The following is a 26274-nucleotide window of genomic DNA, read 5'->3' as shown; positions in this document are numbered from 1 at the left end:
CGCTAATGTAAATATTTACGTTTGTGTATATAATGTATATCAGCAAATAACGTGCAAATGACATGAAGGAACCATACTTGGCAATATTTCAGTGTTAATTTGACTTCAGTTCCAAGACAAAGAAGAGATGTGGTTGTAGGACTTAACAACAATAAATGTCTACGGAGATCGTATAGTTTTGTACACGAATCTCTTTGAACAATTAGTTATACCACTTCGTATAGGGGTTTACTTAGTACAGTATAAGTTTTGCATTGAGAATGTTAAGAAATATTTATCCATATGTGTTTACTACTATGTATGGTTCCGAGAGCGACTAGGTTTACGTTCCGGTTCCATTGGTCATTCAGGACATAAACTGAAAAATTTATTACATTAATAAGTTAAATGTGCTAATTTTTATAAATTTGTAGATGTTAAAATTTGTATTGGATTCATATCTTAAACTACTCGAATCTATAGATTATAAAATGTTTTGTATAGCTTTAGAGATCGATTCTGATCAGTGTTTTTAAGACCAAAGCCATGTCAATAAAAGTTTAAGACAAGCACAATATGAAATAACATAGATTACTATTATTATAAGACCTCAAAACACGATGCAACTTGAATGGACCATTAACCGTATATAACTAGGCTTTTTTGAAGTTTCGGCATTGCTATTCCATAATTATATGTAGGCATAACAATAATATTTAAGTGGTGAAAGCTTTCTCTGCCAGTAGCTGGACATTTACAAAGAGTGCGCTCTGTGCTTTTTATGTCAATTTTACAGAAATAACAGACATCAACTTCAAAGAATCATACATTATCGTACGTTAGTTACCAGTGTCCTGTTATGTGTCTGTATAGTGTACTAATGTCTACACTGAATATATCGCTGGGATATAAATTCGATTAATATTTGCACACGCCTTATTATGACCGTACGAGGGATAGGCAACGTGATCGACGACATCAGAATAATGAGTATCCAAAATTGGAGGTGTAAAACAACATGCAAAGCAGAATGCAGAAAGCTGGTTTTTGTAGCTAAAGCTTACCCGACGTCTAACGCTGATGATGTTGATGATTTGCTGGTGATATCATTCGAGAGGCTTTTTATCAGATTATACAAAGGCTCGAGCCATTAAGGGCATATTTACAGCTTTTGTCATCAGGTTATCAGTGATTTCATTATCTATTATACATACATACATACATTAAACTTAAATGGTTCTCTCTTTTAAAAGTTTACAGATTGTTTTTTATATAGAAAAATATATTAAAATATATATAAAAATATATAAAAACTTATACTACTGTTATTATGTTTTGTTGAAATCGTTTTAAATTATATAAAACCAATACTTAAGTAATAATAATATATTGCTTTATTATAGATATACAAATATCAAGTCCAACAAAATAAATTTAATAACTCTTATGGTATTTATGCTAAAAGTACAAATAAAATTAAAGATACGTATTTATATGACGACACAAATGAACTAGAATCCTTTAACGTATTTTCGCTTCTTTTTCGAAGATTTTAATTTTGGTTTATCTGACACATTAAACGACGTGTCCTGCAGCAAGAACGTAGAATCATTTTGCATATCTGACACATCTTTTTCATTAACAACTTGTGTGGATTGTGCAAATTCTTGATTCAATGCAAATGAAGGTTCAAAACTATCGCTTAAGCTTATAAATTCCTCCTTGGGTTCTATCAGTGTGGATATATTATCAATTGGTATAGTTGTTACAACCGGCGGTTGATCTTGAGTTTCAAGCCAATTGCTAACAATTGTTTTACTGGGGTCTTTCGGAAATAGCGACTTATCCAATGCAAATTTATGTTCTTCTTCATATTTGATATCCCAAATGGAAAGTAAATCCTTAACTAAAGCATCCTTAAATGTATGAAGTGTTGACACAGGCTTCTGCCAACGTCCCTTCGCATATCGTTTTTTACTTACAACGTTGATATCATCATTCGGATCGGTTGGAAGAGTAGTTAAAGTCTCGCAACGAAATACTTTACTCATAGCTGTTAAAATTATAAAAAAATTTAATTTTAATTACATTATTTATTCATGAGTTAAAGAGTATTATGCTTCATACCTTGCATATTAACCACTTCGGTAAATTGTAGTGGTGGTTGAGTTAATTTACAGATTTCTTTCTCATATTTACACATTATTTTGTCTGTGTACGCACTACAACGTGGCTCAAAATCTTGAGATTCTCTTTCTGTGATTTTGTGAGCAAATACATCTCCATTGGAATTTGAAGTCAACAGAAAAACATCCAAAGGAATCGTTGCATCTAATTGTTGCGGTTCATAGAATTTAAGACCCGTTGTGCAACAATTATTTCGGTTTTTAAGATCAGCATCCGGTTGTAAACATTTTCCCGCTAGACGTGCATGCTCATATGCTTCTTGTAGTGTTGGCGGCAGATAAGGTAAACAATGCGTTCTATAAATACTTTTAGAAGCTTTTCTTAAGGAGGTATCAGATAAATTACGTTTACGTGTTAATTCACAAATGCGTAAGTCATTGGGTAATGCACTTGAAAGTGCAATTAATTCACTGTTAGCCCAACGTAATGTGTCTATAAGCAGTGGTGCATATTCCATTTGATGAGTCCAAGTAGAAATGGTTTGTTTATCGAACTCATGTTTAATGAAACGCGCATCCAAACAATGCAATTTATGTGCTGTACCCACATATATAAAATTTTTAAAATCACTTTTTGCTATTGAAGATATTAGATCACAGTCGTAACCAGGAGTTGACATAGTGCAGGAATATTTTCTCCAATCTCTAGAAGGAATGCGTATGTCCAACGTAATGAGATGCCTTTGATTTGCATATAAAAATGTATGTTCTCGAAAGGATTTAATTGTATTCCAGTTTATATACTCCAAACCAGGAAATTGAATTAACTGTTGTTGGATTGGTGTCGATTTGCTTAATTCATACAATCTTATTTGTTGCTTCATATTAGTAACTAGTAGTTTATTTGTGTCAGTGGTATCTTGTGCTAAACTTATAAATGGAGTTCTACCGCTTTTAAATTGTGTGATCGCTTTTATTTTAGATTCAGATTTTAATCTACGTAATGTTATTGTCGTACGTTGTCGTACAGCAAAGCAATTAGGACGATCATTATTAAAATTCAGCATTGGCTGCACCTCAAATATTTCACTTTCAGGATCAAACAAATGCGATGCAACCATTTTTACGGGTGCAACTGAAGTCCCATCACTATTATTAAATTTCGATATATCTATAAAAAATTAATTGAAATAATTAGTGAAGGTATGCAGATCTGAGGTTAGTTATTGCTTAGTCTGATTAAGTCAATAAGTCAGTAGTGCACTGCCTCAACATAATAATATATATTGCTTCTTACTCAAATTCCTTAAGTCTTTGCCTTCTACGTGTATAATATTTTCGCTTTCATGCATTGCAGTTAGATTGCCACCGGAATAGTAAAAGTCATAACTTCCATGAAAATATGGATCTGGATGCCGTTCTATATACTCTGCCAAATCGAAAACAGTTGCGTGATGTATATCATCTTTTTCCAAACTCTTCATTACAGGATGCTCTAATGAATATAGCTATTGTAAATCTTTCTCATAGAATACTATAGATACTTACTTCTGCATGCAGTTTGATATCGGGTGCGTGTCATTAGCACCTTTTTTATATATTGTCTGCGGGTTAATGTACGTAAAAAACATATATCAATACGTTCACAATGTTTAGGTGTTATATAGATTGGGCACGGTATAGATATGGAACAAATAGGATAATTATTTAATTCATTGTAGTCACTTAATGGCGTTTTTGAAGAACTTAAAGCTGGTAACAAATTATGCCGCAAACGTGTTGTGATCTAAATAATGGAAAATAAAATATGTTAATATTTACAAACGATGTAAGACATAATTTTAAAAATATTCACTTTGTAATTGTTTCATATTAATATGCAATTTCATCTTACATACCATATATGTATTGAGGTAGATTTAGTTGCATAAAATATTTATTAATAGCTTTGTTTGAAATAGCTTTGCTTGATTGGCTTTCGCAATAAGTTAGCATATAAGTATGAATTTTCGATACAGAAGTATATTTGAGCATTTACAAAACGTTATTTGTTACAAAGCCAAACAAACAATCTTTCATTTGAATACAATTTTGATCTACAAATCAAAAATGTTGGCTCATTGAGTTCACAAAGCCATCACTAAGTGCCATATACTTACTTTTGCAGTTGTGCATTCTAAATACTTTTGTACTTCATCCTCGTATGTTACTTTAGGTATTTTGTTTGATGTTTCCTTGTCATTTTTTATCTGCAAAGCAATAAAAATATTTATATATTCAATTCATTGTTCACTGAATATGATAGCTAGTTTCACCTCACTGTCATTAGCATCAATATCCATAAATTCCTCTGTGATTTTATTTTCAATAAAATCTTTCTTGTTTTTATTGACCGCCTTAACAGAACGTGGTGCCATGGCGCACTTTTATTATTTACAAATATTTACAATTGTTTATATTTGTTTGTTTACAATCGTAATTCACGCACATGTTTCCCACCAAATGCATGCTACGATTTCAAACCTAGCGCATTTGACGTTTCAAAATTTATTTCAAGTTGGCAGCACTACAGCTGTCAACTATCAACTGTATGTGGTCAGCTGTTCACAACACAAAATTGTAAAAATAAATTAAAATGTGTTTTGAATAAATATATTAACAAGAAGACAATAAACAAGAAAGAAAGAAATAAATTAAGCGATGCGTTTACTTTTCCTAACAAATCGTGCAAATGCCTTGCGTGCGCGTATAAGTAATACATTTACACTGCCGGAACGTTTCAAAGGAACTGTCGTTGAAAAATGGGCAAAATATTGGACAGGTTTAGTACGTGATTATAAAGATGTAGGCGTTGATGTGGTAAAATTTGGTTATAATAAACCACGTAAAGCATTAGTGATTACCGGTGCTTCGCTTGGATTATATGCTTGTGTTAAACGTAATCCGGATGAGGAAGTATTTCTGCAACTGTTACGTCAGTGGAACAATAAACTTATTTTAGTCTCGCCTACAGAACAGAATGTGATAGCAAAAGAATATGTACGTGACTTAGAATTGGTCCTCAATCGAAATACATTGCGCACATTGTCTTTGGGATTCTGTACCTTGCTATGGGTGGACTTGTACTCTAAAGATGATTGCACTTACAAAGCAATTTGTGAATACACTGGAGTCGATTACCTGAAATTTTATCAATATATTATTGATATAGGCTTTTGGAATCGTTATTGGCGTTTAGATTGGAAAATGCGTAATTTTGATATAAATTATTTATAGTTGTATTAAATTATATAAAACCAAATATAATTAAAAATTAACTTAAAACAAATGTTTTCTTAATATGAATAGCACAAACTTATGCTTTAAGTAAACTAAAAACTAGCAATTTATTTATTTTTGTATATTATAAGTTTCGTTGTCAGTATCTTGTCGCAATGTTAGCAATGAATGACTTAATCCGTCATAAATATTTCAACACAAAACATTTTATACATAAAACATAAAATTAAAAATGTTTTTTTAAATAAAAAATTACACTTATAAATTTTTTATAAAAATTAAAATACAATTAAATAGTTAACACAAATTCACAAGTGTGATTTTATATTTAAAAAAAATGATTTTTAATTTTTGTGTTAAATTAACGACCTAAACCCAGTAATAAAATAAAAAAAACGTATTGAATATTTGTCGTTATAACAATTTATTATAAACATTTTATTGTTTAATAAATGTAATTTAAAAATATTATGAAGCTTCAGCAATAGATTTTATAGAATTGAAGTGTTCCTCCAGTAAAGCTACACATTCAGGAACTTTACTAACATTTACTTTTCCCTGAAAATGATTATGTTTGCCATATCCTTTTCCTTCAAGTATACTTAAAAACATTGCGCCAAACTTTTGTATAACAGCAGGATCACCTCGTAATACCATATGACCTTTACCGCCACATGGCACATTTTCAGATACAATAAGAAAATAGAAAATATCTTTGGGTGCGTTGTTTAAAAATGTATTAATAAAATCTGGTTCAATACCATCTCTACGATGTAAACAGTAAAATTGTGGACGCGGCTTTAATGTTTCCAGTTTTTCAGCTTCTGATATAGCTAAATCTTTAAGTATTTTTTGTAAAGATTTTGTTGTAGATTGAATGTTTTTTTGCAGTTTCTCTACCAAATCTAAATGTTGAGCTGGTCCACCTCTAAAAAAAATTAAAAAATATTGATTAAAATGTTGAAATAAAAAAAAAGTCTCTTTACTTTAGTGCTAAATTCATTTGTCGCTCACGTCGTACACATTCTCCCAATTTACGCATTACACGCTCTCCAACTGCAAAATGTACATAGACCAATCCTTTAACTGTTTCCGCATAAAGTAATTTAACACCTTGCAATTGTGAAAGATTTGTTACATGCGTTCCACAACACATATTACTCTCGACACCTTCAATACGCACTAAACGTGCTAGTCCAACATGGTTCCTGGGTAAACCACGTGGTGCACGAGTATCTGTAAACTAATATAATGGTTTGATTGTGTCAAATATTTAATTAATTTTATGACTTACTTTGACAGGATCGTCAGGATCAACTAATAAGACAGTTACATTTCGACCTTCACGTATTAATTCATTTGCTTTGCGTTCAATTATATCCAATGATTCTTGACTTACTAAATGTCTGGTTGATAATTCTATATATGATGTATCGCTGCCCAGCCACCAAGATGTTGTGTCATATTTAAATTCACTTTCAAATAAGGCGGTGATTAAGTGTTGTCCAGAATGCTGCTGCATATGATCTAAACGACGATTCCAATCTACGATTTGTGTTACTGCAGTGCCCTCCTCAAATGGATTTTTCATTTCAACAAAATGTATAGCCTCGCTACCTTTGCGCACAACATTTCGAACAGGTTGACCATTGATTGTGCCGTAATCACATGGTTGTCCACCGCCTTCGGGGAAAAGTATAGTGTCTTCACAGACTACATTGTAACCTTCTAGACGCTTGACATTTGCATCATTACTCAATGGCAAATCCAAAGTAGCTTTTTCACAAGAAAGTACCGTTGTGTCGAACTGTATTAAGAAACTATTCTTTATCATTATTATCATAATTGATCGTTTTTGTTAGTTACCTCTTTGAGAAAGCTATCTTCTTGGCATTTAAAAACCATTTTCGTTTATTTTAATTATTGGTTAATTATGCAAATCTTGGCAAACAATTTGTAAAGAATTTGACGCAAAACTTTATTTATTTTAAAAACAAAATAAAAATATTCAAATACATCTGTGCTGCCAGTGCTGCCAAGCTTTTTACTTCAACTGTCAAACTTTTAAAATAATACCAATATATATGAAATCTTATTCATATGAAATAAAATTATTTTTAAAATTATATATATTTTTGGTTTATCTCTCAATAAGTTTTGGGCATTTTGCAAAAATGACTTGTGGTTGTTGGAAACTTCCCGACGATTACGAGTTTTACAAAAATGTCAAACTAGACAATAAAAAATTTTGTCTGCTTTATCCCAGACGTACAGAGGTAAAGCTTTTAAAGGATTTGGAACCAAATTTTGATCACTGCGAGACTTTATACACAAAATGCGATTTTAAATTGGAAACTTGTACCCAACAACAAATTCTTAGATTGGAAAAGGAATTTCGTAGACATGATGCACTAGTAAACAGAGAACTTAAATATCAGTTGGAACTGGTTGAGAAAATGTGGGACTTTTCGCAACGTTATCTTATATTGACTTGGTACGCAGTTTAACTCGCGATTTGATAGATGAATTATATATAAACATAATAATATATTGCAAGTTTCTTTAACATTTAATTTTTCAATTAATTTATTTACCAATTTTATTGAATTATTTTCCAAGTGGTGGTGTGTGTTTCAAGCTATATCCAGAATGGATTTCTAAGCAATTGGAGCGAAAAGCATTACATGATTTTCACTTTAATTTAAAAAGAATCAAAAAATCTAAGTAACAGTTTTAACATTTTAATTTACAAATTAAAATAAAATCCTTTTGCAGTGCTCGTATGACAAAATCACTTGGTTATATTAAAAAATGCATGAAGGAATTATACCTGCGTATAACTAAGCTGGATAAGACCGTGGACAGTGTGTTTCTTAAGGGCAATCACAGACAGAGACCATTAGTTGATATTGTAGATATGCTGGAGGAGTTATATAATTATTTCTACTGTGTGGCAACGAAGTTAAATAATTGGATGTTATTAATGGATCCAGGGGATTCAAGATCAATTGATGACTATAAAGCTCTAGTTGAAGCACGTGAAGATTTCAAAAAATACACGTTAATGGGTATGGAACATTGTAAATGCTTTAGAATTGAAAGAGGTCTTAAGTTTGGACCAAATGAAACTTGTAAATTATTAGTTAACAGAAAATAAATCAAATCGTATTTTCAATAATTTCAATAATTTCAATAATTTCAATATTTATTTTCAAATTCACATTACAAAATACTATAAATTGATTATCGTTTAATTATATAAATTCAGCAGATGTAATAAAAATATTAATTTAGAAAATTAGAATTCTTCAGTAACTATGTAACTATTCTGTCATATTAAAATGCTGCTCTAGTAAAGCATCACATTCAGGAATTCTATCAATATTATAAAAAAGTCCCTGAAAAGAATTACCTTCTACCTTTCCTTCTCCAGTCAGTATATCAAAAAACGTAGTTCCAAATCTTTCCATTAGTTCAGTTTCACCCCGTAGAACCATGAAACCTTTACCACCACTTTCCACGTTTTGAGAAACAGTAACAAAATATAATATATCTTCAGGTGCTTCGTCCAAAAATTCATTAATAAAAACTGGCTCAATACCATATGAACGATGTAAGCAATAAAATTGTGGACGTGGCTGTAGATTTTCTACTTTTTTAGCTTCTACTAAGGCGAAATCTCGTAGAGCTTTTTCTAAAGCCTTTCTAGCAATTTTAAACTTTCGTTGTAGTTGCTCAAGTAACTTTAAATGTTGTTCCGGTTCACCTCTGAAAAATTAGAAAAACAAATAAAGAGAAAATAAATAAACTAAGGTTTCTCTACCCAAGTGACAACTTCAGTAATCGTTCTCGTTCAACACTTTCTGCCAATTTACGTACAACACGCCTTCCTATTACATAGTTTATGACCCAAGACCCCCTAAATCCTTCCACAGAAAGTAGTTTAACGCATTGCAATTGTGAGAGATTAGTAACATGCGTTCCACAACAAACAACGGATGGAATGCCTTCAATACGCACTAAACGTGTTAAAGCATTTTCATCTATGGTTTGTCCACTTGGAGCAATATTTTCTTGAAACTAATTTTATAGTTTGATCTTTATCATATCAAATTTCTTATCATTTTTACTACTTACATTGTGAAGTTCCGTAGCATTTATTGTCTCGACACTCACTTTTCGGCCTTCACGTATTATTTGATTTGCCATGCGCTCAATAATATCCAATTTTGCTCGATTTATTAACTGCGCCCCTGGCATCACTATATACGATGTTTCACTGGTCATCAACCAAGCCTTAGTTACATAATGAAAATCTATTTCAAATAAGGCAGTGAGAAAGTGTTGCCCAGTATGTTGCTGCATACTATCAAATCGACGATCCCAATCTAAAACGAGTTTTACTCTGGATCCTTCTTCAAAGGGTTGCGACGTTTCAACAAAATGTAGTGGCAGCAAGCCGTCTTCTGTCCTTGTAACATATCTAACAGGTTCGCCATTCATTGTGCCCAAATCACATGGTTGTCCACTGGCTGCAGGATAGAGTATAGTATCCTCACAGACTACATCGTAACCATCTACTATCTCGGCATCTTCATCATCATCTTCATCATATTCATCATCAGATGGTGTTAAATCCCTTGTGGCTTTTTCACAAGAAAGTACCGTTGTTTCGAACTGTAATCACGAAATTATTTTTACCGTTTGTAATTAATATTTAAAAATTTATTTTAATTTGTTACCTCTCTGAGTAAAATATCTTTTTGAAATCTAAAAGGCATTTTCAGTTAATCAGTTATTAATTAATTATGCAAATCTTAATTGAAACTCTTTAAACAATTTGGCGCAATATTATATTTATTTGCAAAGTCAAAAGAAATATTCAAATACGGACACACTGTCAGTGCTGCCAGACTTATACTTTACTTGTTAAAGTTTACAAATATTCATTATAAATATATAGGTATATTTTAAATGTTATTTACAAAATATTAGCTTATTTGTTATGCTATGTAATAAACAGTTGTTCAAACCTTCTCATTTATTATAAGATTTTTGTGATTTATATAACGTATAAATTGAAAGCTTTTATAAGCTTTGAACCTGATTTGGTTCAACGCAGGTTTTTATATCAAAATATGATTTTAAACTGAAAACTTTTACTCAATAATATATTATTCGAATAGAAAAAAAAATTCGTTCACATAACTAGTAAATAAGAATTTAATTGCCAGTTGCACCGGTTAATAAAATATGGAACCTACTAAAACTTTATATCATGTCGATTAGGTATAAAGCTTTAGGTTTATTAAAACTTTCTTAAATTTAGATTGCGTAAATTCGCTGTTGGTGTAAATTCGCTTGCCAGTTTAATATAAATGAAGTCAATATTGAAAGAAATTGTAAAAAAAATGGTTTGTAAAAGCAATAAATAAATTTAATTATTAAAATATAAAAAAATAATTCACTTACCTCCAATATTTTGGATAATTAGTACCAAAAATCAGCAGAGTTACCTTCAACATTAAATTGGATAAAACGTTAACTAAAATTTTCAATAGTTTGCACAGTAAAGTTATTTTTGTAAAGTTCACAATCAGTTACTATGTGCGAATAATTTATAATAAAATCTTCTATGTTATACTAGATTCACATAAGAGTTTTGTTTGTAATTTTAGTCACCAAAAATTTTTATTTTGCATTGAAAGCAACAACAATTGACTGCTAAAATTACAATCATGACAGCTAAAATTACGAACAAAACTTTCGTGTGAATCCAATATTATGCAGTTTACTTCAACTTTTTGAATAAATTTCTCTCACGCACACGTGTCACATAATATGTACATTTCATATCTCAGAGAAAAGTGAGATAAAATTAGAAAAATTGTGGTAACTCTGATATGTTGCATTTTACACACTAATCTATGGTTTTTATGATTTTAATCTGCGCAAAACAACAAATTTAGAAAATGTGCTTTTGTGCGTAATCACGAATAGAAGCCACTAATTAACATTGCAGAAATTCTTCAAAAGTTTTACAGAAACTTTTTATGTGTGGCAACGATATTAAATAAGTGGATTATATTAATGTATCTCTGGGACTTAAGATTATAATGAATATGAAGCTTTGGTTCTACTACATGAAGATTTCAAAAAAATATGTTTTATTAGGTATAGAATCCTCACAAATATAGGACCTAATATAAGGCCCCTATATAAATTGAATATTATAAATATTAGCATATAAATCATGCAAATTATTAGTTTTAAATTATAATAAATTAAATTTTATTCTTCATGGTTACGAGGTTTTCAATAATAATGTAAAAATTAAAAATTGCTTTTTTTTGTAAGCCAATATATATAGCAATTTTATTATTCAATTAATTCATAATTATTAAAAAGTGAAATACAAAAATTATGAAACTTTAGCAATTAGTCTATCATATCGAAATGCTCCTCCAGTAAAGCTTCACAATCAGGAACTTTATCAACACTATAAATAATATTTCCCTCAAATCGATTACCTTCTCCACTTCCTTCTCCATCAAGTATATCAGAAAACAACAATCCAAACTTTTGTATAAGATCAGGTTCACCTCGTAATACCATAATGCCTTTACCACCACGTGGCATATTTTCAGAAACAGTCAGAAAATAAAAAATATCTTCTGGTGCTCTTTCCAAAAAAGTGTTAATAAAATCTGGCTCCATACCATATGTACGATGTAAGCAGTAATATTGTGGACGTGGCTGCATAGTTTGTAATTTTTCAATATGGAAATCGGTAAAATCTTTAAGGACTTTGTCTAATGCAGTCGTAGAATTTTCGAATTCTGTTTGTATATCATCTACAAAGCTTGCATGTTGCGTTGGTGATGCACCTCTGAAATATTAAATACTTAATAATACATATATGTGAAAATAAGAATATTTAAATTTTACCGTAAAGCCAATCTAAATAGTTTTTCTCGTTTATAAAAATCTCCCAATTTTCGCATAATACGTTCTCCGACAACATAATGTACTCGCCATCCTCCTGAAAATTTTTCCACATAAAGTAGTTTAATGCATTGTAATTGTGAGAGATTTCTAACATGCATTCCTCTACACACAAAATTCCCAATGCCATCAATACGCACGGTACGTGCTAAACCAGCTTTAGTCAAAGGTGGTTCAATCGTATCAAACTTTTTATCATCTTTATTACTTACACTTGGAGTTTCGTTAGCTTCGACTGATAGAACATCAACATTTTTACCTTCACATATTAAATCGTTGGCCTTACGTTCAATAATGTTGAGTTGTGGCCGACCTACTACTAGATTTCCTGGTAAGACTATATAGGCTGCATCGCTGCCTAAATACCAGGATAATGTATTAAATTGATACTCTTTTTCAAATAAGGCGGTAATTAAATGTTGCCCAGAATGTTGCTGCATGTAATCGATTCGACGATCCCAATCTACCGTTTGTATAACTTTGATACTCGCAACAAAAGGGTCTAGCATTTCTACAAAATGTACTGCAGCACCATTTTCTGTTTTTGTAACATTTCTTACAGGAAAACCATTGATTGTGCCTTTATCACATGGTAGTCCATCGCTTTTCGGAAAAAGAATAGTATCTTCACAGATTACATTATATCCTTCTAGACGTCCAACATTTTCTCCATCATCATCATTGGACAATGATACATTCAGAGTGGCTCTTTCACAAGAAAGTACCGTTGTTTCAAACTGTATTTAGAAATTATTTTTATTGGTTTTTATTATCATTGAAAACTCCTTGCAAAGTTACCTGTTGGAGAAAACTATCTTCTTGACATTTAAAAGACATTCTCGTTTATTTCAGTTATTAATTAAATATGCAAATAATGATAGAAAATTTTGAACAATTTGGCGCAAAATCACATTTATTTGCAAAACCAAAAAAAATATTCAAATACACCTGCTCTGTTAGTGCTGCCAAATTTAACTTACCTGTCAAACGAAAGTATCATTCAAATTACTACTTAACTGAAAACACAAATTGTCAGATTTTGTGTTGTGTTATATCAATCTGTTAGAATTGTTTTGTGAAATTTATTTACAATACTACACACTACATACTACATTTACAAAATACATTGTAAAACTAGGTTTTAGCTAATTTTATTAAACGAAACAAAAGAAACATGGAATACTAAATAAGCTGTTCGAGCTGCTAGAACGCATCACGCATCACCAATATAAAAGCATGTGTAACATGTGACTAACATGAAAAAACGTTAAAAAAGGATGCAGTAATAGATTATTTTATTATGTAGGAATATGTAATAATAATTAATTATCATTTCAACCTATACTTTAATTGAATTTAATTTAACCGGGCCTAAGGTATATTATTTAATGTCATTTTCGATTCTTAAATCTGGATTTAATTTAGATTTACTCTCGTTCTGTCAAATTTTGTTGCTGAATCGAACATTTTTAGAGTTATCTAATATTTTTGCAGTAGTTTAGTATTTTTTCATTTTTCATACATTGAATCAAATGACACAATAGGTCTGTTCCACGACCTGCTTGTAGTAACACTGTATATACACAAGTGTGTTCCACCAGCAAATTTTCGAGTAAATGAGAGTATTTAAGAGAGCGTAACATTACTGTCGAAATTTGAATATGTTACACAGACTTTACTCGTACATATTATTTAAAGGAAAATTTGTGTTGATGTGTGCATCAGCTGTTTTGGGTTGAATTTGAATTTTTGTGTTATTTATTTGCGCGGCACTTGTGTTCTCACCAGATTTTACACAAAGCTGTTCCATAAAAATCTGTATAAAGAGCGTGATTGGCACTTTATTTGTGTTACGCTCTCAGTTTGTAATTTATTTGTGTTTTACTAGAGTTTTACTATAAATAGCTGATGGATCGGACCTATTATTTGTCAAGTCATAGTAAACAGTTGTTAATTTCAGGATAATCTCACTACTCTGGCAAAATATATAAAGAATGATATAAATTAATCTCAAATGTGTAACACTAAAGTATTATACATTTGAGATTTACTAATCGAAAATGAAAACTGCACCAGATTTACCAAACAAAAAGGGCATAAGATTCAATTATATAAGCAACCTTAATGCTAATAATTTGAGTGTTAATTAACCGACCTAAAGTCCGGTTAAATCATGTAATATAATAATATAATTTCAGATACATAAAACTATTGGGTCACGTATATAAAACTTATTTCTTCATATTAATATAGCTCAATCGATATTCTTCTATACACATTTGTTTAGGGTGCTGAAAATGGTCGCATATGCGTACTTGTCATCGTCTGTTATGCGGTATATAAAATGCTAACAGGTTGCAAATAACACCTCACTCAACTTGTGTTAAGGGTGCATTCAACGAAATATGTATTTGGCAATATATTGTGGAGTTGGTAGCACTTTTTCTTCTTGTTAATAAAGAATGATTTTGACAACTGCTCAAAACAGTTTTAATTGTTTATTGTTAGGGACATAAGGAGTGCTACGAATTGCTGCTGTGTGAAAAAATAATAAAATGGATTCTGGAATTTCTACCGATGAAGCTAAACCCACTTTTACACACTTAAGAACTGAAAATCAAATACGCACAGCCGCTCGTAGTGCTCTAGTTAGAATGAATGCAAAATTTCTTTGCCATTACGCTCTACTTCGGCAAGAAATGGAAACACAACATAAAATAATGGATCGCATGACTACTTTAATGGAAAATTACAGCTCCCTACGGTAATACAATTAATAGGTTAAAATGTGAAGTTAATTATTTTGTTCTATAGCGATAAACCATTAAAAGAATCAAATAGTGTCCCGAAGCTCACGGAGGAAAGAGTATTAAAACAGTTTCAAATAGCCATTACGGAATTTAAATCCTCCAAGTAATACTCCTATATATTTAAATGTACATAGATTGAATAATTTTTTGTATTGTATGTTTCTTAGTGAATATATCAAGGATTCTTGCATTTACGTTAAACAAACGTTCGATAAATTTCAAGATTTTTGTGAGCAATTAGATTTAGAAGTGGACTTTTCATTCACAAAAGCATATCATGTCACCAAGCCATTAGAATACTATACAGAAGTTGTTACTGATATATACACAACTTTTTGCTGCAAAATTTTACATATGGACTCCACATCCAGTCAACTTAAAAGTCATTTAGAGTTGACAAATGATTATAAAGCACTATTACAAAAGTCTGAAGATTGTTTGGAATTTTATAACAAAGCTATGCTAGACTGCAAGCAAACTAAAATTATTGTTTAGAAAAATATCATACAATATTACTTTTTTACATAATTTAAACTTAATGTAATATATACATATGTATAAGTTGTTTTTATAAAGGTAACCAAGTTTAACTATAATTTCTATAACATAAGTATTATATTAATATTTTTTGTTAACAGATGCATAAGTTTAGGTTTTTAATTTTGTATTACATACATAAAAATAGTCTGTAAACTTAAGGCTAACATAACTTAAATATGTTTCAAAAACAAACACATATTACAAGATCTCATTTTTAGGTTCCATTATAGTCATTCATGAAAATTTATATTCCACGTAATAAATAATAAACTAAAAAAACATACATGTAATATGTAAAACTGAAAATTCTTTTTATTTATTTATAACACAAACATAGGTTAGGTTAGCTTATATCTGCGATTCTAAACATTCACTTAGGTCTATTAGTCCATTGTGCCACATGTGGGTTTAGGCTTGTGAGATTCAGTTCAGTGGTTTGTGAGGTGTCGTGAGACATTTGAAAGATTCGCAATAAGTACACAAAAGGATAACAGATGTTTACAGAGAGAAAAGAAAAAAATTTCGAACGGGTGGAAATAATTAAATAAAAAGTGGGAGCAGATGGACCTTGAAACCGTGTCACATTAGAGGGTCAGAGCCATAAATTCGATTGATGATGCGATTGATGTGTAAAATATGGTAAGTAAAAGTAATGAATTAATGGTCAAACTGCAGTTGACCACACATTGGCGATTGTCATGCATAGGGCAAAGATAGCAAAGATAGCAAAGATAAGAAATAAAGCGATGGCTGGGAATAGTTAAATATAACCTGAGTTTAGATTGAGAACTTTTTTCACTTTAAAGGAGCAGAGCCATCAATCGAAAGGTCTTCCCAACTATGATGGAGCATGGCATGAACAAATAAATGATATGAGGGTAGAAATATTGTTAGGTCCTACATTGCCTTGTTTATGTGTAACTACTTTTCGTTTAGCACTTATTTCGACCTTAATTAGGCAGAAACAGTTCTTAGTGCAAGTGGAAGTCAATTTTTAAACCCTAAAAATGTCAAGTGGAGGTTTGTTATAGAACTTCCTGAGTTGCAACCTTGGTTTATAAGATGGTATTGTTTCGATATGGAGGGCTAAAAGATCTTATTGATACTCGACGTCACTGATGTTATCGCAGTGTTATTACTTAATATGTTTTGTAGAATATATTATAGTTTACAGAGAATGCAATAAACAAACCAATAAATTGCTAAAAACTAATAAAGTGTATTCTAAGAAATGGGTATCGGATATATGACAATAAATGATAGAAATATATAACATGTGGTTGAATGAGTTTAAATATTAGATTTATTTCGTAGTAAATTTCCACTGATTTATATTGTTACGAAATAAACAGTATGTGGTATGTGACTAATATATTTACCAACACATTTTAAAATATAAAATCTGATATAGTATTCATTGAATAAAGCTAGGATATGAATTATATTCATTATCGATTGCATCTTAAACAGTCTTAAGCTGCGGGGGTTATTGCCACTAATTAAGACGTAGGTAGATTGTACTATAATGGAGAAAGGTAAAAGTAACTGCGTTTAAACATTTTAAAGGAGACGTGAAGCTACTCTGATCTATTGGTTCATTGCGTCACGAAAATGTTACTCGAACGTCTCTTACACCACCTCTATATTTATTCTATATTCGGTTCTATATTAACGAACCGCCACTGAAGATTATTAATGAAAAAATGTTACTCGAACGTCTCTTACATCACCTCTATATTCATTCTATATTTTCGGCTCTATATTAACGAACCGCCACTGAAGATTATTAATGAAAAAATATTACTTGAACGTCTCCTACACCACCTCCATATTCATTCTATATTTTCGATTCTATATTAACGAACCGCCACTGAAGATTATTAATGAAAAAAATTACTCGAACGTCTCTTACACCACTATATTCACCTCTATCTTCATTCTATATTTTCGATTCTATATTTACGAACCGCCACTGAAGATTAATAATGAAAAAATGTTACTCGAACGTCTCTTACACCACCTCTATATTCATTCTATATTTTCGGTTCTATATTAACGAACCGCCATTGAAGATTATTAATGAAAAACTGTTACTCGAACGTCTCTTATACCACCTCTATGTTATATTCATTCTATATTTTCGGTTCTATATTAACGAACCGCCACTGAAGATTATTAATGAAAAAATATTACTCGAACGTCCTTCGCGTACTAATTTTTGGTTTTATTTTATTGGGTTTTAGTACAATTTTAGTACATCCACTTATGTTTACGTACTCCTTTGCACTCACAACAATGTTCTGGTAAACTTTTATCCTTCGGTTCGAACAGTTCTTCTCCAGACGTTGTTGCTATCGCTTGTCGCTTCAGTTGAGCAATGACAGCGCGCTGTTCGTGAAAAATAACTTTTTTCCCACTTAATTGTATAATACATTTAAATTATTAATTAAAAATGAAATGTTTGGATATATAAAATATCAGTTCAAACATTTTCACTAAAATTAATTAAGTAAAAATAAAATTATTTGTTGTGGAAAATGTATTGAAAATCAATTTTGTGAAGTTTTTTGTTCATTTTGTGGTGTATTTATGTGTTTGTGCTGTTCGCATTTGTTCGCATTTGTTCGCTCCAAACTCAAACATTGTGTTTGTTATCCTTTCAAACCTAACATTTGCACACTCGTCTCCTACACCACCAATACCAAAGTTCTTCGGCACAGAACACCCACGAAATATATGCCGTTCCGTAGTGAAAGAAGTGAAAGTGGCTAAATTGCGAAGAAAGTTTATATATAAATTTGCGTACTTTTATATGAAAGCCAACGTATGTACGTTCGAACGGCTCGGTTATTTTCGTCTGTGTTAAGCATTGTGTTATATAAGTTTTAGTGCGTGTCTTTTTAGAGGTATAAAAGTTTAAAGAGCTATCTAGAAATTAAAGTAAGCCATCGAGAATTAAAATTGTTTATAAAAAAAAAATCAAAAGTGAGTTATTCGAAATATTTTAGCGTACATACACAAAAACACAGTGTAAGCATGTGTGTGTCAGTGTTTAGTAAAGAGCACTTATTTTAATTTTTATTATTTGTTATTAATTTTACTTATTTGAATAGCAATAAATATATTTTTATTTTTTTTATTAACATATTAAATTAGTTTATTTACTGAAGCGATATGAATTCTTTGCTGAACCAAAAAAAAGTTACTCATACGACACGTGGTGCATTAATTTTTGTCATCGTTCTTCATTAAGTTTGATTTAATTAGCTTAGCTCTAACAATAGTGCATACATAATACGTAAGGAATTAAGTAGAAAAGGAATTGAAATGATATAATAAACAAGATTAAACACTGTGTCATGCTGTGGAATAAAGCGAAGGATTCAAATTACAGGGTCATTACTGTTTCATAGGAAATTATTTTGTTATTATTAAAATTTTCAAATCAAATTCAGGGTTCTTTTTTAATTACCATAAATGATAATAATTATATTCCGTATTAAAATGTTTAAATCAAAATTAGGATACATTTTTAATTACTATAAATAATAATAATTATATTCCGTATTAAAATGTTCAAATCAAAATTAGGATACATTTTTAATTACTATAAATGATAATAATTATATTTCTAATGAAACATAGTCGTAGTCAGGATGTTATAACGAATTTTAAATGCTGTGACTAATAATACCAATATATAAGGGGCAGAGTCCTGACACTATATGCCAAAACCGATAGGCTGCACTACTTAACACTATCTAATCTCAGAGTAAATACTTACTGCACGGGCGGTACGCAGAACGTGCTCTGATCAGTCATTCAATAATCACGAAGTTTATGGAGAATACACAAATGAGTCAGTGGGATGTGTAGGAAACTGCAGGAACCCCCATCTATCAAAGAGTAAAAGTGTCCAGATGCACTAAAGGCTCAACATAATAATAATAATAATATAATTTAAACTCTTAGTGAAGCATAGTCGTACTCACAATGCAGTATAGAAAGAGACAAGGAATAATATCTTTTCCTTACACACAAAAAAGAAAAAGGATAAAAACATAAAAGAAATTAATAAAAGTTAAGAGTAATTATCCTACACAAAATAGAATAAGAACAAAAAAAAATCATTCGATTATTCTATAAAATGCATTTGTTATGACCTTTACACATTTAGGTGGGAAAGTCATTCTCTAAGGGAACAGTTTTTTAGTATGAAATATTCGGTCACAATTGTAAAGGGGATTTAACGGAAATTTCTGCTACACTCATGTAATGAAGCATATGTACTATGTATTATTCTATTGTACCTTATTTAATTACCATTACTATAATGATAATAATATTCCATTAACGTTAAATGAAGCATGATAGGAATACGGTATAGGAGGGATTTTCCTCTTCCATACAAGAAACAAGAATTTAGAAGAAGAGTTAGTAAAGTAAAGCAAAGCAAAAAACGTCATTATATTATTCTATAAAATGCAGCTGTTATTGTTTAAACATACATATTTAGATGGGATAGGTCATTCTCCTATGAAACCACTTTTTATTATGAAATATTAATTAGGTCAATATTTGCGAGACAACAGAGCGCATCATCATATTATTATACTAAATGTAAATATATTATATATATATATATATATATATATTCTGCTATATATAAACTCATCCAGGAAATGAACAAAAGCACATTTTGTGGATCTAACCTATTAAACAATACATTAAGTTGTGATGGCGCATGCTGAAACTACTATCAATATATCTACTCGGGTATTGTAAAATTTTATTTCTAAATGTAGTTAAAATGGCAGATGCAAGGTACGGGAATAGTTATATTGGACTGACTTATTTGACAATGCAGAAAAAAGGATACGAATATTCAAAGTACATGAAAGTTTCTAATAAACCCTTTCGCTAATATGTTTAGATTTGGATATGATAATCGAAATCCATAATCTTACATTCAAAAAAGAAAGACGGTCCAGTTTTCATTGATATTCAATTAATTTTAAGACGCTTTTCTATAGAATATTATTATTTAGTTTAAGATCAGTATCTCTTCACTATAATAAATTTTGCTGTTGCAGTGTAAAGTTGTTTCGTCTTCCCTTTGAATATTGTTTAGATAGTATCACCAAAGATTAATATGATTAATATTTTATCTAATTCCTCATAGTAGCTTATTTGATATCGTAGGGTATTCTCACAATTGTGGTAATAATGGTGTGTATTTTCAGAGACGGCTATTGTACACTTCTCCAATTACCTGCCATTCCATCACCATCAAAGTTTTATCTTATGTTTAAATTACTTATTAATGTAACATTTGATGACTAAGTTTGAGAACGTTAAGAACGCTTGTGCCAGTGAGCACTTAAAAATCATTCAAACATTCTTGTGCGGCATTGTTCATAAGGGGAATATGGCGTACCTATCGAAACCAACCGGTGCCGAAAACAAACATTTTCTATATTTTTACCTCAATGTAGGCTTTCCTGTAAGTTTTTTATTTTAATCATATTTCAAATTATCTTATTTATAGAAGAACAGTAATTAAGAAATAACAACAAAAATTTGTTTAATTTATTGAAACTTCGTTGACCATACAACGCTGTTTCAAATATTGTCAGGTACTCATCAGCGGTGATCTTAGGAAATATTCGAATTTTCATTTAATTAATTTATAGTTCGTATATTAATTATATAAGATATAGATATTAAAATATTATTAAATAAAATATATACTGTATATAAATATATTAAAAGATTGTTAAATAAATCAAGAAGTGAATAGTTATTTAAATACTTATCTATATTATTTCGACTGCCCGTTCTTCAGCACTTTTGAAGTTTCCTATTTGAGTTTTAAAGCAACTTATTTGATGTCAACCATGGAAGGGATTGATAGAGAGACCAATTTTCTTGGATGGTTGTTGTACATTTCTCAAGTTATATTGCTTGATATTCAGTAACTTATAGGATCTCCAGTCGCTTCTTTATTTTAGAACAAAATAACGATAACTATATTGTAGGCTTTCCTGCATAAAAATATTTTAAGTTTTCTATGATCAATGTTTATTTAATTTTGTGGAGCGCAGACCAGTTTATTTCTTAATTATTTTTTTTAATTATGCAGTCATTTGCATTTTCTGGATAAACTATGATATGCTTTCCTTAATACACAGTACAAATTTTTTAATGGATAAAGGCTTTTAAATTGACTTACAGCAAAGGTTCGCGGTGGTCACTTTTTTTATTGAAAAAAAAAAAAATAAATGATGTCCCACAGTATCGTACGTTATTTAAAATGTTGGAAAAAGTCATATTTAAATTTTATTTTATTAAAGCCTTGTAGAATTTTTAATGGGCATAACCATAAGTATTTTCCGGAAAGGATATTGAATATTTCTCCAGCCACATAAATTAAAATGCTGGCAGAGTAAAAAAATTTTATTTAAGGTTTAAAGATACAAGGCTCTTGAAATCTAATTACATTCGGCTTTGTTATGCAAATGTATCTTTTAATGCTTAAAAAACATAAGACAAAGATGCAACAAGTATCTTATATCTTTGTTGTAAAATTAAGAAGGGATTAAAATCAATGACTACAATATATAACAATATATATGTTTATAATTATATGCTTGTTTATAATTTTAGAAATTTTTAAATCTTATGCAAAATATATTTATTATCCATTTTCATGAACAGACCCTGTTTAATTCATTAAGGAAAACTTTTGCACACTTTTTGTTGAAATTGAAATAATGCTTTGAGGAATAAAGGATTATGACATTAAATTAGTTTCATTTTACGTGGGCATGACTTTTCATAAATAATATGCGTACAGATTTAAGATATACACTTATGCTTCAACAATATATAATTTGTATTTATAAATGTCATTAGTAAAAAAAAAAATTTGTTTTGTATTTCTCTATAGAAAATTTGTTCAATTTTGTTTTATTTTCTATATAACATACTTGTGTATATATGTATTTGGTTTATATATACGAACCTCTTTGATGAAGGTCAATAATTTTTCCAGCGTTCAAAAACTTTATGAAAATGGTGGATAAATTTTTCGTATAACCTAGAAATATACAGACTCACACCCAATACTAAACATTTATTGATTAATAATATTTATACATAAAATTCGCTTTGAAATGCTAAACACGTAACTCATAAAAAGGAGCTTGGCCTGGTTTTTCACTTTTTTTCTTTAAATTTGAATCTCTATCCTGTTGATTTCATTGAAGTGAATCCGATGGTCACGTTGATTTTGTTCACAAAAATATGTCAAAAAATATTTGTAAAATTTGGAATGGTATTTTCCCTTCCAGGTTAGTTGTTTAGTATGCAATTCTCATTTTTGAAGCAGATTGGATTCATGATTACAAATTTACGAATTTACAATTTTAGTTTTGTAAAACTTATTTAAAAATTTTTAATGACTAAGAATATACTAAACATATGTTTGTTGCTAGAATGTTTCCAATTAAAGTTTATTACTTTTAAATTAGATTTATTGCTTCTGAAAGCTAAACATTTGAGTATGAATGTGTCACATTCCAACAGAATTCTCTTTCATTCTAGTAATACTGATCATATATTTAGGAGTGTTGCGAGTTAGGCTAACTTGATGCTAAACCAAATGGAAGATTTTTTGGGATTTTTTGCACTGCACACATTTAGCCATTTATCAACACGTATCGACACATCACTACATTATCGGCACAACTTAGAATTTTCCTCATTTAGAATGCAACTTAGCCTAACTCGCACACGACCTTTGCTTATATATTATACATTAAGTAAAAAATGATGGTGATGAACAACATTCGACTTGAATATCATGTACAAATAAATATGTAGATTAACATGTCTACCTATCTATAGATATCTATACACAGTTTAATAAATAGATAAACAGACGATATTGGCATCGAAGGATTTAAAGGGCTTAGAAGTTAACTTGAGGCCTTATGTTCCACTGGGAGAAAAGGATAGCAGTAAATAAGTAAGAAGGTGAAGTTGCTTGGAAGTAAACCTGTTAGATGATAGAAAAAAGATGACAACTTATATTCAGTAGAGATACTACAAGTCTCAAACTCTTAATACTCCCGACTATTTGACAGAAAGTTGTATTTAAAATAGTTATATTACTTTGATAGAAAAAAAAAAATAAAAGAGTATATTTTTAAAAGCGGCACCCCTATTGCATGTAACCTTAATAGGAAAACATGCCCTTGTTTTAAAAAACATTAACAGCGTTTAAAAATTTAAAGCTATCTATAATATCGATATTGTCATCGATAATGTAATTAATAGTATCGACAGGATCCCAGTAGTAACGGTTGTTTCATCGATAATATCGACAGTCCACGATAATAATTCTAGTGCCATCGATAATAACAATGGTGTCATCAATTGTATCAATAATGCTATCGTTAATATCGATAGTGTCATCGTTAATATCGATAGTGCCATCGGTGATTTCGATAGTAGATGTCGATAATATTGTTAGTCTCTTCGATAAAATCAATATAGTAGTGTTTTCAATAATGTGAACAGTGCCATCGATAATATCGATAGCCATTTATAGTATCCATAGTGCCATTTATGGTATCCATAGTGCTTTCGATAATAATATTAATACACACTTTTTTCTTTTTTATATATTATTATATATTTTAAAACCAATTTATTATAGATATTCACTAAATTAATTTCCATAATTCACTAAATGATTTGCGAGTTGCATAGTGTATACTTGCCATTCTAAACATTTTATGTTTCTTCCTTTACCGAGTTCCCAGTGGCCTGACTTTCCAGAAACCACCATATTGACTAATTGAATCCGTTTTTTATCCTGGCTTCCTAGGATATTTCTTTGTCCGTTATAATTATAGGCCACCAAATTAAAAATATATTTTGAACATATTTTACTTAAATAAAATTCTTATAATTTTAAAATAACTTTTCCAATAAATGTTTTTTATTTTGAAATTAATCGGTTTTTTGAACTTCTCTTATTTTATGCCATAACTATTTTATCTTCTTTTTATATTTTATCTTCTTTATTTATGGATTCAATTTATAAAATTTATATGCAGTGTATACATGACTAAGGCTTTCGTTGCTCTTCACTCTATTATCTCACTTCATATAATGGAATAAGTAAAAGTTAAACAGTCCTGAACAGAATTCCGAAAGCTGAAAACTTTTGAACCGCAACAGTGAAACGCAATGAAAACATGCAGGGAACACTTAAGGAAAACCGCCATCTCTCAAGCAACTTATTGCCATTATTGTGCTGGTACTCGCAGCGTCATTCTCTATAAGTGTTATATCCTTCTTAAAAGCATAAGCAAACTTAAAATAACATAAAAAATTACGCTTAACATCAGTGACGAATTGTTGAAAAATTTAATTTTCCGTTTGATTAATCGTCCTGTCGCCTCAGTCGTCCCTGTTGTGGCATTTATGTCTTCAGAAACATCGACACTGAATATCCTGTATCGGGAAATTGTGCATAGTGCTACTCTGTTACGGATACAACTTCAATTACTTTAACTTACTTTATTCAGTCAGTGTCATAAAGTTGATACTCGTAGAGTACAACGAGGGCTTTAATAATTTATTTAAATTTTATCTGAGATCGATTAACATTGTGTTTGGGTGTTGTTTTGTGGATTTGTAATGAAGATTTGTTATGTCTACATGAGTTTTTATATATTTTCATATATTTTTAATATATATTTTTTATATCTTTTTTACTGTTATTTATATTACTTTAAGCCATTTTTGTGGCAGTTTTATTTGCAATTATTTTTACTTTCATGAATTTATGGACGTAAAGCAAAGAGTTTTGTGTCCCACAGACATTTCAGCTGTTGAAAAACATTTAAATTATAATTTTATGATTGCAAAGCATTTTAGTTATTATTAAAATATGATAATTACATAAAGTTTACTACTAAGTAGCAGTGTAAAGAACAATAAGTAGTAATAATAAAATTGTTTTATGTATTATAAATTCGAAATGTTTTTGTTAAAACGAATTAAAATGAAAGTTACTTACTTGTTTACTTACTTGCTCATTTACTCACTTACTTACTTCTTTACTTACTTATTTATTTACTTAATTAGTTGCTTACTTGCTTACTTACTTGCATATTTACTGATCTTACTTACTGACCTACTTGCTTACTTACTTATTTACTAACTTACTTATTTACTAACTTACTTCTTACTAACTTACTTACTTACTTACTTACTTACTTACTTACTTACTTACTTACTTACTTACTTACTTACTTACTTACTTACCTACTTACTTACTTACTTAATTACTTACTTCTTTACTTACTTGCTCATTTACTTACTTACATACTTACTTATTTACTTACTAATTTACTTAATTACTTACTTACTTACTCACTTAGTTACTTACTTACATATTTATTCACTTAGTTAGTTATTTATTTGTTTATTTATTTACTTACTTACTTACTTACTGATTA

At 30.0% G+C, this 26274-nt stretch overlaps 7 protein-coding genes across 7 annotated transcripts; 3 read left to right on the top strand and 4 right to left on the bottom strand.

Moving 5' to 3' along the window:
- Window positions 1–1404: 1404 nt before the first annotated feature.
- LOC119671006 lies at window positions 1405–4613 on the bottom strand. The gene is made up of 6 exons (XM_038081486.1): window positions 4421–4613; window positions 4265–4354; window positions 3654–3891; window positions 3403–3600; window positions 2107–3276; window positions 1405–2032 (listed from the first exon to the last, which is right to left on the bottom strand). The coding sequence occupies exons 1-6, from the start codon at window positions 4520–4522 to the stop codon at window positions 1491–1493; spliced, it is 2340 nt and encodes a 779-aa protein (XP_037937414.1). The 5' UTR covers window positions 4523–4613; the 3' UTR covers window positions 1405–1490.
- Window positions 4614–4726: 113 nt separating this feature from the next.
- LOC119671008 (mitochondrial import inner membrane translocase subunit Tim29) lies at window positions 4727–5400 on the top strand. The gene has a single exon (XM_038081487.1). It carries the CDS (start codon window positions 4806–4808, stop codon window positions 5379–5381), a length of 576 nt encoding a protein of 191 aa, XP_037937415.1. The 5' UTR covers window positions 4727–4805; the 3' UTR covers window positions 5382–5400.
- Window positions 5401–5800: 400 nt separating this feature from the next.
- Window positions 5801–7448, bottom strand: LOC119671004 (alanyl-tRNA editing protein Aarsd1-B-like). The gene is made up of 4 exons (XM_038081484.1): window positions 7251–7448; window positions 6679–7191; window positions 6371–6627; window positions 5801–6312 (listed from the first exon to the last, which is right to left on the bottom strand). The coding sequence occupies exons 1-4, from the start codon at window positions 7287–7289 to the stop codon at window positions 5853–5855; spliced, it is 1269 nt and encodes a 422-aa protein (XP_037937412.1). The 5' UTR covers window positions 7290–7448; the 3' UTR covers window positions 5801–5852.
- A 52-nt stretch (window positions 7449–7500) lies between these two features.
- Window positions 7501–8571, top strand: LOC119671005. The gene is made up of 3 exons (XM_038081485.1): window positions 7501–7878; window positions 8004–8108; window positions 8160–8571. Exons 1-3 carry the CDS (start codon window positions 7559–7561, stop codon window positions 8539–8541), a joined length of 807 nt encoding a protein of 268 aa, XP_037937413.1. The 5' UTR covers window positions 7501–7558; the 3' UTR covers window positions 8542–8571.
- Window positions 8572–8635: 64 nt separating this feature from the next.
- Window positions 8636–10276, bottom strand: LOC119671003 (alanyl-tRNA editing protein Aarsd1-like). The gene is made up of 4 exons (XM_038081483.1): window positions 10127–10276; window positions 9522–10061; window positions 9208–9464; window positions 8636–9152 (listed from the first exon to the last, which is right to left on the bottom strand). Exons 1-4 carry the CDS (start codon window positions 10163–10165, stop codon window positions 8708–8710), a joined length of 1281 nt encoding a protein of 426 aa, XP_037937411.1. The 5' UTR covers window positions 10166–10276; the 3' UTR covers window positions 8636–8707.
- A 1489-nt stretch (window positions 10277–11765) lies between these two features.
- Window positions 11766–13320, bottom strand: LOC119671002 (alanyl-tRNA editing protein Aarsd1-B-like). Its single transcript, XM_038081482.1, has 3 exons — window positions 13188–13320; window positions 12333–13126; window positions 11766–12273 (listed from the first exon to the last, which is right to left on the bottom strand). The coding sequence occupies exons 1-3, from the start codon at window positions 13224–13226 to the stop codon at window positions 11823–11825; spliced, it is 1284 nt and encodes a 427-aa protein (XP_037937410.1). The 5' UTR covers window positions 13227–13320; the 3' UTR covers window positions 11766–11822.
- Window positions 13321–14835: 1515 nt separating this feature from the next.
- Window positions 14836–16031, top strand: LOC119672979. The gene is made up of 3 exons (XM_038084170.1): window positions 14836–15153; window positions 15204–15302; window positions 15367–16031. The coding sequence occupies exons 1-3, from the start codon at window positions 14945–14947 to the stop codon at window positions 15692–15694; spliced, it is 636 nt and encodes a 211-aa protein (XP_037940098.1). The 5' UTR covers window positions 14836–14944; the 3' UTR covers window positions 15695–16031.
- Window positions 16032–26274: the final 10243 nt, after the last annotated feature.

This window comes from Teleopsis dalmanni, chromosome 1 (assembly GCF_002237135.1).
Source record: "Teleopsis dalmanni isolate 2A chromosome 1, ASM223713v2, whole genome shotgun sequence".
Classification (NCBI taxonomy): domain Eukaryota; kingdom Metazoa; phylum Arthropoda; class Insecta; order Diptera; family Diopsidae; genus Teleopsis; species Teleopsis dalmanni.
The sequence above is the reverse complement of the archived record's forward strand: the minus strand, read 5'-3'. Positions and strand labels throughout refer to the sequence as shown.

Bases quoted from the DNA above. Each gene is read 5' to 3' on its own strand.
- LOC119671006 (XM_038081486.1), bottom strand. From the start codon at position 4,522: ATGGCACCACGTTCTGTTAAGGCGGTCAATAAAAACAAGAAAGATTTT. The intron at 3,277-3,402 runs GTAAGAAGCAAT...AATTTTTTATAG, and splicing joins CAAAGACTTAAGGAATTTGA to ATATATCGAAATTTAATAAT. The intron at 2,033-2,106 runs GTATGAAGCATA...TAATTTTAACAG, and splicing joins CGAAGTGGTTAATATGCAAG to CTATGAGTAAAGTATTTCGT.
- LOC119671008 (XM_038081487.1), top strand. From the start codon at position 4,806: ATGCGTTTACTTTTCCTAACAAATCGTGCAAATGCCTTGCGTGCGCGT.
- LOC119671004 (XM_038081484.1), bottom strand. From the start codon at position 7,289: ATGGTTTTTAAATGCCAAGAAGATAGCTTTCTCAAAGAG. The intron at 7,192-7,250 runs GTAACTAACAAA...TTCTTAATACAG, and splicing joins AAGATAGCTTTCTCAAAGAG to TTCGACACAACGGTACTTTC. The intron at 6,313-6,370 runs GTAAAGAGACTT...AATTTTTTTTAG, and splicing joins CAAATGAATTTAGCACTAAA to AGGTGGACCAGCTCAACATT.
- LOC119671005 (XM_038081485.1), top strand. From the start codon at position 7,559: ATGACTTGTGGTTGTTGGAAACTTCCCGACGATTACGAGTTTTACAAA. The intron at 7,879-8,003 runs GTACGCAGTTTA...TTATTTTCCAAG, and splicing joins CGTTATCTTATATTGACTTG to TGGTGGTGTGTGTTTCAAGC. The intron at 8,109-8,159 runs GTAACAGTTTTA...ATCCTTTTGCAG, and splicing joins AAAAGAATCAAAAAATCTAA to TGCTCGTATGACAAAATCAC.
- LOC119671003 (XM_038081483.1), bottom strand. From the start codon at position 10,165: ATGCCTTTTAGATTTCAAAAAGATATTTTACTCAGAGAG. The intron at 10,062-10,126 runs GTAACAAATTAA...TCGTGATTACAG, and splicing joins AAGATATTTTACTCAGAGAG to TTCGAAACAACGGTACTTTC. The intron at 9,153-9,207 runs GTAGAGAAACCT...CTAATTTTTCAG, and splicing joins TTACTGAAGTTGTCACTTGG to AGGTGAACCGGAACAACATT.
- LOC119671002 (XM_038081482.1), bottom strand. From the start codon at position 13,226: ATGTCTTTTAAATGTCAAGAAGATAGTTTTCTCCAACAG. The intron at 13,127-13,187 runs GTAACTTTGCAA...TTCTAAATACAG, and splicing joins AAGATAGTTTTCTCCAACAG to TTTGAAACAACGGTACTTTC. The intron at 12,274-12,332 runs GTAAAATTTAAA...TTAATATTTCAG, and splicing joins CTATTTAGATTGGCTTTACG to AGGTGCATCACCAACGCAAC.
- LOC119672979 (XM_038084170.1), top strand. From the start codon at position 14,945: ATGGATTCTGGAATTTCTACCGATGAAGCTAAACCCACTTTTACACAC. The intron at 15,154-15,203 runs GTAATACAATTA...TTTGTTCTATAG, and splicing joins GAAAATTACAGCTCCCTACG to CGATAAACCATTAAAAGAAT. The intron at 15,303-15,366 runs GTAATACTCCTA...TATGTTTCTTAG, and splicing joins ACGGAATTTAAATCCTCCAA to TGAATATATCAAGGATTCTT.